At 47.4% G+C, this 12,538-nt stretch overlaps 1 protein-coding gene across 4 annotated transcripts in view; it reads right to left on the minus strand.

Moving 5' to 3' along the window:
- PLXNA2 (plexin A2) overlaps nucleotides 1–12,538 on the minus strand; it is a 287,247-nt gene that overhangs the window by 12,618 nt on the left and 262,091 nt on the right. For all 4 annotated transcript variants that reach the window (XM_030473343.1, XM_030473342.1, XM_030473340.1 and 1 more), the window contains exons 23-27: nucleotides 8,846–8,912; nucleotides 8,053–8,199; nucleotides 7,472–7,631; nucleotides 7,001–7,104; nucleotides 1,316–1,415 (exon numbers count right to left, since the gene is read on the minus strand). In XM_030473343.1, the coding sequence (XP_030329203.1) occupies nucleotides 1,316–1,415; nucleotides 7,001–7,104; nucleotides 7,472–7,631; nucleotides 8,053–8,199; nucleotides 8,846–8,912 (578 nt within the window). The remainder of the gene's footprint in view (nucleotides 1–1,315; nucleotides 1,416–7,000; nucleotides 7,105–7,471; nucleotides 7,632–8,052; nucleotides 8,200–8,845; nucleotides 8,913–12,538) is intronic.

The following is a 12,538-nucleotide window of genomic DNA, read 5'->3' on the forward strand; positions in this document are numbered from 1 at the left end:
ACAAGTCATTACCAAAGTAGCTAGATTTTCATCCCTGATTAAGGCTTAGATAAATGAGTACTCCAACTGATATAATTAAGGAGACAGACAGGGGGACAGCTAAGGAAGCATCTAGGAATTCTATTTTTAAACACAGCTCTGTGCTGATACATAATGGGGGAAGTAAATAAGTATCTCATTGAAATTCTGCCGGCACAATTAGAAGTATTAATCTTACACATGAGCAATTATAGTTCATATTGGTAGTTTGCAAAAGCTTTTCCATCTGACATAGACCAATGAGCACTGAGGGCTCAGGTTGTGTGACCCAGCCCTGATTCTTCCATCACCTGAAGCATAGGAAATGCTGGGCACTCAGGTGGGCAATCCCTCACAGGGAGAAATGCCTTTTCTCTTGGCTTTTGCCTAAGATTCTCCTGTGGATGGCTCCTCAGAACCCTTCAATAACATTATTTTGGGAGCTATAAACAAGAGGAGGAGATGGGGTTTGTCAAGGGACCTCTCGTTTGTAAAACACTCTCTAAAATGAGAGATAATGAAAGATCAGCACACTGGAGATTTTGCCACTGCTGCCTTTTATGGAAGTCTATGATTACTATTATTGTGGATTTAGTGCTATATATGCACACCTGGCCCCTCACAGGCACATTTACAAAGGCTGCAGTGTCTTCAGGGAACCTCTGTGAAGAGCTGAGCCCTGCTATTATGCAAATAATGAATTCCCAGGTGTGCACATCCCTGAACATTGCCATTACCCATCTTTGACCCATTAGTTAAGAATTCAGGATCCTCCACTTAGAGAGCAATAGATGCAGGAATCAGGCTTTTCTCTCATGTAGCCCTGCTTGCACGCAAGGGACACAAAGCTGCTTTCCTGCAGCAGCCAGCCCCTCTGAGCTGAAAGCCTTTCCCTGGGCTTTTCCAAGCCCCACATTTCCAACAGCTGCTCACATGCTTGGCATTTCTTCTTCCCTCCTCTCAGTTCTCTGGCCTTTTTTTTGCTGTTCTGCTCAGAGATGGAAAAGCCTTTGCAAAAACACAGCAGCCAAGGACATTTTGCTGTTTGGCACCAGAATAGACTTTCATCTTGGCTGATGTGGTGTGGTTCTTTGGGGGAAGCTGTTGGTTTTTCCCCATCTAAGTCCCTTAAAGTGTTGCCCTCCTGCAACAAAGGCAGCTTCATTACCAGCACCATCAAATACATTTTCAAGTAAAGCTGCAAGCTCCAGTCTGGCTCTAAAATGTGCAGTGCAGCAGGAGCAATGCCCCGCCATACAAGAGCCATTGTTTCCCAGCCCTGAAATCTGCTTCTTACCATATCTGCTAATAGATGTCCGGGATATACTGGCAGAGGCAGGAATATTGTAGGAGGAGGTCTGCTTGGGAACAAGAGCCACAACTGAGCGGTCAGATACCTGGAGAGGCAAAGGAAGAGAAGATCAGTGAGATCCACCATCCACACTGTGATCACCAGCTGCTCGTACTGCAAACACAGGTAATAAAGTCGTGGCATCATGGAGCCATATGATGGTTTGGGTTGGAAGGGACCTTAAAGCTCAGCCAGTTCCAACCCCCTGCCATGGGCAGGGACACCTTCCACTAGAGCAGGTTGCTCCAAGCCCCTGTGTCCAACCTGGCCTTGAACACTGCCAGGGATGGGGCAGCCACAGCTCCTCTGGGCACCCTGTGCCAGCGCCTCAGCACCCTCACAGGGAAGAGCTTCTGCCTAAGAGCTCATCTCAATCTCCCCTCTGGCAGGTTAAAGCCATTCCCCTTTGTCCTGTCCCTACAGGCCCTTGTCCAAAGCCCCTCTCCAGGTTTCTTGTAGCCCCTTTAAGCACTGGGAGCTGCTCTAAGCTCTCCCGGAGCCTTCTCTCCTCCAGGCTGAACCTGCTCCTCACGTTGCTGGGGATGCAGCCCAGGACATAGGTGGTTTCTGGGCTGTCAGCGCACACGGCCAGGTCATGGTGAGTCTCCAAGACCCACCTGGGCTCTGTGCTGGGTCAGCAGCAGCTCTGCAGCAAGGGACTGAAGGAAAGGAGTGATAAATCAAAAGACGTACTGAAGATGCTTTTGGTCGTTCTGATTTAAGATTACATTTTATCCAATAAAAATGAGCATCTCAAGAATTGTTGTGATCCAATTAAAGTAACAATGCAGAGGGAATAAAAGGGCTGTAATAACGTTAAGGACCATAAAACATTCCTATTAAGCCATTTTTTATTTTAGCAATTTTTACAAACTTTAGAAGTTTGATTTACAGCTGAGCAAGTCATAAAGCCATCTTTCAGGATATTAAATTCAGTCCCTCTACTGCACCAGAGAAGGAATTAAATGCTGGGAAGTCAAACTATAAATGAACATTAGTGCTAACAAGATTTTGTTATAGCAGATTTTAGTAGCCATGTTTAATTTTATCCTCCCTATAAATCTAGTAGTCACTGGAAGTTTTTTAACTCATTTCCCTTAATTAAGGATCTGCAGGTTTGAAGGGAATGGACCTAAGTGTCTTTTAATATCGAACTCGTGGCCTGTGGTGCAGAACAAGGGAGCAGAGAGCGGAGGCACCACATGTCACAAGTGGGAATGGCTTTAACCTGCCAGAGGGGAGACTGAGATGAGATCTTAGGCAGAAGCTCTTCCCTGTGAGGGTGCTGAGGCGCTGGCACAGGGTGCCCAGAGAAGCTGTGGCTGCCCCATCCCTGGCAGTGCTCAAGGCCAGGTTGGAGCAACCTGCTCTAGTGGAAGGTGTCCCTGCCCATGGCAGGGGGTTGGAACTGGTTGGGCTTTAAGGTCCCTTCCAACACAAACCTTTCTGTGATTCTATGATCTTACAGGTGACAGACCCACCGGGGCCCAGCCAACACATCATTTAGAGAAGCTGCACAAAAGAAACGCCCCTTTATGCTGGAGAAATTGCTTCTGGGGCTAAATCCTCCGTTATTTGCCAGGAGTCCTGTGAGGGACTTGGCCCTGCCCCTACACAAGGAGAAGCTCCAGGGCAGCATCTGGATTTTGCTGCCCCAGCATCTCCCTGCTCTCTCAGCAAAAGGATGTTTGTACAACATCTGCTGCAGCGAGGTGACCTGCACACAGCGATTTTCACCACCTTCAGTGCTCTGGGTTCCATTCAGATGAAAGGTTCCATGTAAATGTGAGTTATTATTATTGCTAGTGATAGTGGAAATAATAGTCCCTTGTGTTTGCCAGTACAAAAGTAAGACATTTCTAAGCAAAACACTTCAAACACCTCTGTTATTTCCTCTTCTGCTCCTGCCTCACTTCATCCCATTGATTAACTCAATGGTAGAAATGATCAGAGGTGATATTATTTTCTTAGGCTGTTACTAGCTGCCACTTCAGTTCCATTTCACTGGGGAGAAACCCAAGCACGTCAGCAGCCCAACATGTTCTCACAGAGGCAGCAGCTCCCTGGCCACTGTGTTGGGATCTGTTTCCACCAGGGCTGTGCTTAACAGAGAGGCATTACACATTCCACACACACACACACACAGAGCACTCTCACTCTCTAAATTTTGGGTCGAATGGCTCTTGTCAGCTAAAACCCACCAGCGTGCAAATCAGCATCAGATGTAACACACATTCGTTTCCCATCTCGCTCTGCTGTTGCCACATTCCCATAAAACCCCAGGGACGCTGGGGTTTAGAAAGAGCTGCCTGGCTCTTTTACAACTTTATAAATATTCCAATTCTTCTCCAAGCTGGAAACGTGCTGCACAAAACACCTTAAAGACAAGACACCCAAAACCCAGAGCGGGGAGAGCAGTGGTGCAGAAGCCCAGAGAACACTGCGCTTGCGTTGGGGTAGTGAGGATGCAGTGAGGATGCCAGCTCCACATCCACACCACCCTCAGCTCCCAGGTCTCATTTCCCACACAAATCTTCCCTCTCTGCTGCTAATTTCTCATTTAAAGCAGTTTTCTAGCCTCTCAGCCTTTCCAGGCTCGCAGTGGCTGACAGGTATTCATGCTCTGCTGCCTCGGAGTTAACCCTGCATGAGCCATTGTGAATCATTTGATATTAAATCCAGTGTTTCATTTTTCTTCAGTAAAGCCACACAGGGTGAAACTCACCCATGGGGTTTTAATAGGCATGAAAGCAGAAAGATACTACACAAATGGAATACAATTCCCTACAACATAGTTTAAAAGCTCTGGAGAATATAACAAAGAATTACACCTATTTAACTTAACACATCTATTTTTACAAAGGAAGAAATAAGCAGCAGGGATACAGTTCTCTCTATAATCCTATACAGTGGTTCAAAAATATTACAGAAAGATGAATCTTTCCTTCTAAATCCAATCTGGCTTTTGCATGTGAAGGCTTCCCATGAAAAACAGATTTTATCAGTTGATGCAGATGTATATTGGATTTTTTTGTCATCCTAAACATGTAGAAACCCAGTGTAATGATGTCAAAACCCTCTTGTAGTTAAATAACTGCCCTCTGCAGAGCCTCACCACCCTGCCCACAGCACAAAGAGCAGGAGGAGGCTGGTTTCACCTCCAGTTACTGCATGCAAATCCAGAGATCACTGCCTTCAGATCTGAATGCAAACAATACAGCTCTGAGTAAAAGATGGTGAGAGCTTTACAGAGGGAGCTTTTTAGAAATCAACTTCACTAATCCTCCAAGAAGCTGGAGAAATCTAATCTCATTTTAATCATAGAATCCCAGACTGGTTTGGGTTGGAAGGGACCTTAAAGCTCAGCCAGTTCCAACCCCCTGCCATGGGCAGGGGCAGCCACAGCTTCTCTGGGCACCCTGTGCCAGCGCCTCAGCACCCTCACAGGGAAGAGCATCTGCCTGAGAGCCCATCTCAATCTCCCCTCGGGCGAGTTAAAGCCATTCCCCTTGTCCTGTCCCTACAGGCCCTTGTCCAAAGCCCCTCTCCAGCTTTCCTGTAGCCCCTTTAGGTATTAGGCATTAGGCAGTGGCTTGAACCATACCTTCTTTATATGTAACACTCCTATCAAGCAGTGAGACAGCAGCATTTGATACTCAAACGATTTTACACCCTTTTCTAAGCTCTGCCTTTGCCCACATATTTGTTTTACTCTATAGTCCTGGAGCATCTGTATTTTTGATACCTAATAAAAACATCTATTACTCAAACAGAAAAAAATAAAAGCCTGGTAGGAATACCAGGAAAAATCAAATATTGCTGTTTGGCTTTGGCAAGAGCTCTGCCTCAACAAGATGTCTGTTGCAGTGCAGAGAACTTGGCTTCTTTTTAATGCCTGAACCAGCTCTGCTGGGCTGTGCAAAGCTGGGGCCAGAGCGGGGAGAGGACATGAGCAGTTGGTACCTGTTCAGATGCTGGGCAGCAAACTTGTGCTTTGTTCCAGAGCAAACCTGACATTCAAATGGCAGGAACAGCTGCAGCATCTTGAGCGCTACAAGGATTTTGTTTATTTTAAGGGTAAACTTGTGGCTTGGATTTCCCCACAGGCACTAAAATAAAAGCACTCCCTCTCCTAGCATCCAACACGCATCAGACAAACATGGCTTTTACTTGTGACTTCCTTAAGATGACTTTTAATGATCAAGGCATAATCAAGTCTTGCTGCTTCCCTGCATATTGGTTAATCCCTTGCAACTGTCAGGCAAAACAGATTTTAGAAACAATGGAATTAACCTGCACAACTCCCGTGACATTTTATGGTAATCTGTGTTTAAATCCTTTGGGCAGCTTGGAAAAGTCGACCCTCAAGGTGCTGTTTTAGATGCACTTTGCATATTTATGCCACTCTCTCTGCCTCGCTCCTTGATGATATGGCTCCTGTCAATACTGGCTCACATTCAACTTACACAGCATGAGTCATGCTGATGGACTCGAGACAGTGTATAAACAGGGAAAGATGCCAGATTAAATACTAAACACTTCTGTGTAGGTAGTGATGGACAGTAGTAGGTTACAGGTGCCAATTAACGCAGTTATCCTCTGCTGCAGACAGGCTTTCATTCTCTTTAACCAAAGCTTCCCCAGCTCCATCATTACCTCTCTTTCCATCTTTCCCAGCCTGTTAGCAGCCCTTTCCAACAGATGCATGCCTATCCAGGGCAGGCTAGGATGGGCTGGGGCATGCAAGATGCAAAAGCTAAAGATGGCAACAATTTCTTAGATCACCTTGCCCACCCTGGCCAATGCACAATAGAGCATCTTCATAGACTGGTTTGGGTTGGAAAGGACCTTAAAGCTCATCCAGTTCCAACCCCCTGCCATGGGCAGGGACACCTTCCACTAGACTTTCACTGTCTAGCTTTGTTTTCTATGACTTCAGCAGCAAAATTCCCATTACTTGGCTTGGACGAGTAGGTCTGGGATTGAGGGGGTTTGATGTCACTTGATATCAAGGATTAGCTCCTGATATTCATCTTTTCTTGACCTGGCCTCATCTCACCCTCCCTGCAGCACTCCCTCAACCCTCCCATGTGACTATATTTGAAGTATTTGCTGTTTTCCTTCTTCACGCCTTTCAGGATGCTCAAGAGCCAACATGTAGGAAGATCACAAGTATGAGAGACGATCTGCTGCTGCAGCCTGTGCTTTGCATCAGCTTGTGTTGCATCTGCAAAGCTTTGAAGGAAGGCAGAGACTCCTCTTCCTTCCCTGCTGCCCTTCCTGGTTGTCTCAGAACCCTGTGTGAAGACCTGAGCCACACAGGCCACCCCTCCCCTGGCCCTGCATCTCCAGTAGCAGCAGCTCAGCCCTCACCACTGCTCCCTGTGTCTCACTAGCACAGCTGATGGGTTTAATTTACCCAATTTTCAACCCTGCTAGTTTCTCTAAGAGCCATGTCAAGGTTGCTTTCCCATCTAATGCGTGAGCATACTGAACCCTTCTGGTTTATCATACAAATGGGACCTCCTTGTCTGTCTTGGTAGACGAGATACTTGGGAATTAAATCTCTGCTTTGCTTTTCTTCTCTCCTAGCAGCATTCTGCGAGCTGTCTGCTGGGGCTGCTTTCTTACCTGATAATGCATCAAGGTGTTCAAGCGTTTCCAATCTCCTTCGATCTTGGTGGTGATGTCTTCATCTTGCAGGACCACACGAGCTATCCGGCCCTGCCGCCACTCTGCAGGAGAGGCAAAAACCAGGTCAGAGAGGGAAAAGACACTAAAAGGCTCTATCCACTTCTAGATAGTAACTACTAGACAGATAAGCCTTTAGGAAAAGCCCATCTCCCAGGAAAAGGCATCCAGAGAAAGCTAAATTCTTATCAGTGAAGGAGGCTTCAGGAATCACTTGCTCTGTGGTCAGTGGAGCTCCCACAGAGCTCAAAACCTATGTGGCAGGAGCAGAACCCATGCTTTCATTGGGCTGAAACATCATATATGGTGTTGTGCAGCCTGAGCTCTGGCTTTCAATCCCTGCAAAACCCACCCAGAATCACTGATCAATCTCTCTTATCTTCCCCGTCTATGAGGCAGAGAAGCTCCTACCCAAGTCCATGTCAACAGCTCTTGGTCTTTGAGAGTATGGGACGTTTTTGTATACTGCATCGAGGATCTTCTCTTTGACTTGAGTGATGGTATCGCAGTTCAGCACCTTCACAGGGATCTCTGGACTGTTCTCATTATCTGGGTTCACACAGTTCAGGATCTAGAAGGGAAGGAGAACCATGTCGCGGGCTTCACATAAGCATCCAGGAGAACTGTAACCACACATGTCAGAACCACCTGTTCTCATAAAAAAACCACTGCACCCATAATTGAATCTAGTATATCTTTCATTACCGAGAAAGGAGTCCTGGATGTCCACTTTCACCTGCTAGAAGAAGGGCAATGCTCAATGCACAGGAAAATAAAATGCTCCACTCAAACCCTGCTTTTCAAAGCCTTATCTCAGGCTATTTGTACCTGCAAATTAGGGATGCACCTGACTTGGGTGGAGGCTTTTTAGCACTGATAACATTTCTACTTCATGGTGGTGTCTTAATCACTGGCCTAAAGGTCACAACAGCTCATGTCCAAGCAGAGAGGATAGAAGCAATTCAACAGCAGCTTCTATAGTGATCACTCACCAGAGTCTTGTACTCAATTTGCTGCCGGATCAGCTTGTCCTCACTTAGGGAGTAACGAGCTTCTCCTGTGATGGCATCAATTGGGCCTTTCTCCATCTGTTGCTTGATGGCACAGTAGAGCATGAAGAGTGGTTCTCCAGCACATTCCTACACAAGGAGACAGACAGCAAAACTAACAGAGAGGTGAAGGTGCATCTCCTCCAGAGCTCCTGGCCTGCACAATAGGTTTTGCACATGATTCATAGTCCCACTGACTCAACCTTTAGCACATGTGCAATCCAGGCCCAGCCTCCAGCAGCTCCTGGGGAAGACAGCCAAAACCACGAGCTCCATTGCTCGATGGGTATGTTGTCTTTGGCTTGGCAAATCTCTACAGATTGTATATGGCTGTAAAAAAAAGCAATTTGAGATCTTGATCTCCTCGTTCACTCCCTTGAAGCACAATCTGTGGGGCTTCCAAAACCACAAATAAAGTTAAGAAATATGGAAGACCAGGCATGGAGGTGGGAGTGAGAATTTCTCCCAAGTACTAAAGAGGTGCAACAGAAACTCCATTACATGCAAAAGCCACAAGGTTGAAGGTGGCTGAGCACAGAGGCAGTGGCAGCTTGACTCAGCCCATGTAACAGCAGCCCTGCGTGTAGGTATCCCTGGAGCAAGTTTCCACCTCCCCTGTCTCCCCTCATTTGACTTGGAGTCTCAGTGAAGAGCTTCAAGCCCAGATTCACCCTGGAGATGGCTGGTGGATGAGACAGCAAAGCAGCAGTGAGGTCGCAGCTCCACCCCTCCTTACCTTGAGGAACTTGTGGAGGAGGAAGGCAAACCAGTTAGTCAGCATCTTCTCAGCCACCGACTCAGTCCTAGGGAAGCCAGGAGGACACGCACGTTACATACTAAACCAAACCATGCATCAGAGGCACCAAATCTCCCCTGGCACAGCTCCTGTGATGCTCTGGACCAGGGCAGGATGCGGCCAGTGCTTGTCCCCACTCCCTGCACTGAGCTGACAGCAGCTTGCCCAGCTGACAGCCTGTCACAGCCCTGATGGGGCTGGTGACAGGAAGTCTGGTGACACTCGGCTCCTTGCACGTGGTGCAAATTACAGCCTAGCTCAGTAAATCACTGGGATTTGCAGCAGTTCTTGGCAACCAGGGACAGCAGACTGACAATGGCAGGGAAATTGCAGCTTTCTCCACAGTCCCACCCAGTGTCCTCTCCCCACATTGTACCCAAGATTATCTTTAATTTAAATACAATGGCTCCTAATGATAGTTTTTAATTCTGACTCTGCAGGACCCGGAGACTTTCCTTAAAGCACTACAATCCCCTTTTCCTTGGGACAGGATGGATGTGCTGATGGCAGCATCCCACAGCCCACATCTGAGCCGCAGCCAGGCAGCTCATGCTGGTGGTGGCAGGCTGGAAGGCAGGCAGGCAGGAAGGAAAGCAGGCAGGAAAGCAGGAAGGCAGGAAGGAAAGCAGGCAGGAAAGCAGGAGAGCAGGCAGGCAGGAAGGCAGGCAGGAAAGCACGAAAGCAGGCAGGAAAGCAGGCAGGCCCAAAGGCAGGCAGGAAAGCAGGAAGGCAGGAAGGCAGGCAGGGCTGTCAGCCTGCCTGTGAGGCCATGCAGGGGAGAGCTGCTCTGCTGCAGCAAAGCCAAATGGCAACATGACTCCAGGCACCTTGGCCTTCATGCCACATTTGATATCAGGATCTGGTCCAAATTTCAACAAGGGAAGAGGGATGCATCCAACCCCTTGCCCTCTGCAGCACCCTTTCCTCTGGCCATCCTGCCAGGTCTGGGCACCACCTTCATCCCCTTGTGACAACACTGGTGCCATTCCTGCCAACTGCCTTTTTGACCACTGTGCCACCAACCCCACTCAGGAGATGTCCATTGCAACGGCAATGCCCTGAGCCTCTGCTTTTGCCCATACCTTCACCTGGAGCAAGTTACATCCTGCTCCAGACCCATCTTCCCCATCTACTCTGCTGCCTTAAGTTAGGAACTGCCTCTTGGTATGTATTTATACAGCCTCCCACATGCATGAAAACTGGCATTTAATGAAAAGCACACACTACAGAAGCAACAGGGTTTGATCCCAAAGTCAGACAGACCAAGAAGAAAAAGGAGCCATGGATTCCAGCAAACAAAAACTGACACCAGTTGGTAAAGGGACCTGGGGTCGTGTTATCCATCATCTCTTTGGATGGCAACATCTGCCAGGAATTTGTGAAAATGTCTGCAGATCCCTAAAGAATTTCAGCCAGAATTGATTAACTGCCTAAAAATTCTTGCTACAAATTGACACGCGCATTGTTCTCCTGCTTGAAATATTTCAGTCACCCAATTAAGGAGGAGAAGCACTAGGATGCGAGCCAGGGAAAACACAGAGTCAGTGAAAGAAACCAAAGAAGAGGTGAAAACCTCAGAAAATGATCTACTCAGGACTTCAGGGTGAATATTAATTTAATAAACTATTTTATTAATAGAATATTAAATTAAGAATTGGCAAGCCTCCCCTGTATCAGACCCACCAGTGAAGTAACGCCGTATCCTGTCCCTGTGGGCTGCTCATCACTTGCCACTGATACTGTAAAAATAACTGGAATATGGAGTGACAGGGAAGTTGGGGCATGTTGTGCAGGAGAATGGTATCAGATACTCTCATGCCTAGCTGTTCCCTTTGATTTCCTTATCAGAAATATAAGATCAGCTGAATGAAACAGCAAAAAGAAACACCTTGGAGCATCTCTGTCAAATCCCATTTCTCCTTACCTTCAAGCACTGAATCTCACTCTCAACACAGGCTGACACTGTAAGCTATCTGTAGTGCATCAGTCCTGGAGATGGTCAACAATTGAGTTAATCATCACTGTCCTGCACTAGCTGCTTCTAACCTTCATCACTGCTGGGTGCAGCAGGAGCACTGTAGGCTCCTCGCAAAGTCTGCAGTAGATACTTCTGGCCCACCTCTGCCTTTGAAATGGGACTGATGCTGGACGTCAGGGTAAACCATCCCTTAAACTCTGCCTGTCACCATGGGACCTGGTTTCTCCTTCTCTCTGCCAGGCAAGGAGGGGTGTGCTAAGCCCCAGCAATACTGCTGCAGGGTTTGAGCTGCCCTTTGGCCAGCATCGCTGCACTGGGCTCTGAAACACTGCTACAGAGATGCCCCTACAAATAAAACATCAGCTCCTGAAGGTGAACACGGTGGGGAAGAATCCCGAGAGTTGGAGAAAACCCTTCTCAGACTGACTACATAACAAGGGCAAAGCATGATCCAGAGTTGGACTCTGACGCCAGCAACCAGCGCCCTGGCGGCTCTTCTGCCTTTCTGAGGCATCGGGAGTAAAACAAAACTGAACAAAAAGAGCTGAGAGAACCCAACAAATAAATATGTATTTTATGGATTTTCCCTGCTCTGTGTAGGTCTGTGAACCGCTGTGTGCTGTGCTCTGTGCCAGCAATCAGAGCAGCGATTTGATTTCATGTCAACTTTCTTGCTGCCTCCCATGAGGGGTAGTCATGGAAGAAAGACAGAGGGGAGAAAGGAGGAAGAAAGAGAGAAGGAAGTGAGTGACTGAGTGCCAATTATCAACTGCTGCCATCAGAGAGCTCAAAAATTCAATATATATCTCAGTTTGTGGCTGATCACCCCTGATTAAGTCTGAGGAAGATGTTCCAGCCCAGGCTGTTTATGGACCACCATGACCCAGGGCTCCACCTGTAGATTTAGTAGGGCCTGTAGTGATGGGACAAGGGGTAATGATCTTAAACTAAAGGATAAATTCAGACTAGCTAGAAGGAAGAAATTTTTTATGACGAGGGTGGCGAAACCCTGGACCAAGTTGCTCAGAGAGGTGGTAGATGCCCCGTTTCCAGAAACATTCAATGTCAGTTTTCATAGAATTCCAGACTGGTTTGGGTTGGAAGAGACCTTAAAGCTCATCCAGTTCCAAAGGCTGGGATGGGCAGGGACACCTTCCACTAGAGCAGGTTGCCCCAAGCCCCTGTGTCCAACCTGGCCTTGAACACTGCCAGGGATAGGGCAGCCACAGCTTCTCTGGGAACCCTGTGCCAGCGCCTCAGCACCCTCATAGTTAAGAATATTTTCCTAATATCTATCTCATCTACTTTTATATCTAATTTCATATCTCATCTAATCTACTAATCCTGTGAAATGGCTAAATCCTGGCTCAGGACAGCCAGCCTCAATGCTGCTGGCATTGCCCATAAGCTGTCTCTTTGCTGGGTGCTGTGGGGAGGAGGGAGCATGGTTCTGATCACCAGCCATGTATTTTTTGGAGCACTGCAAGCAGTCATTATTGATGGTTGAGGCAGAAGACGCCTTCCCAGAGACTTGTCAAACCACAGGGGAAATTAAGACGGCTTCCTTTTCCGAGATGTGTTATTGCCTCTGCAAACACAGCTAGATTTAAAGCAATTTCCTGTGAAGTATATTCATTATGGCAGGAGGAATCCCT

This window comes from Strigops habroptila, chromosome 18 (genome assembly GCF_004027225.2).
Source record: "Strigops habroptila isolate Jane chromosome 18, bStrHab1.2.pri, whole genome shotgun sequence".
Lineage (NCBI taxonomy): Eukaryota > Metazoa > Chordata > Aves > Psittaciformes > Psittacidae > Strigops > Strigops habroptila.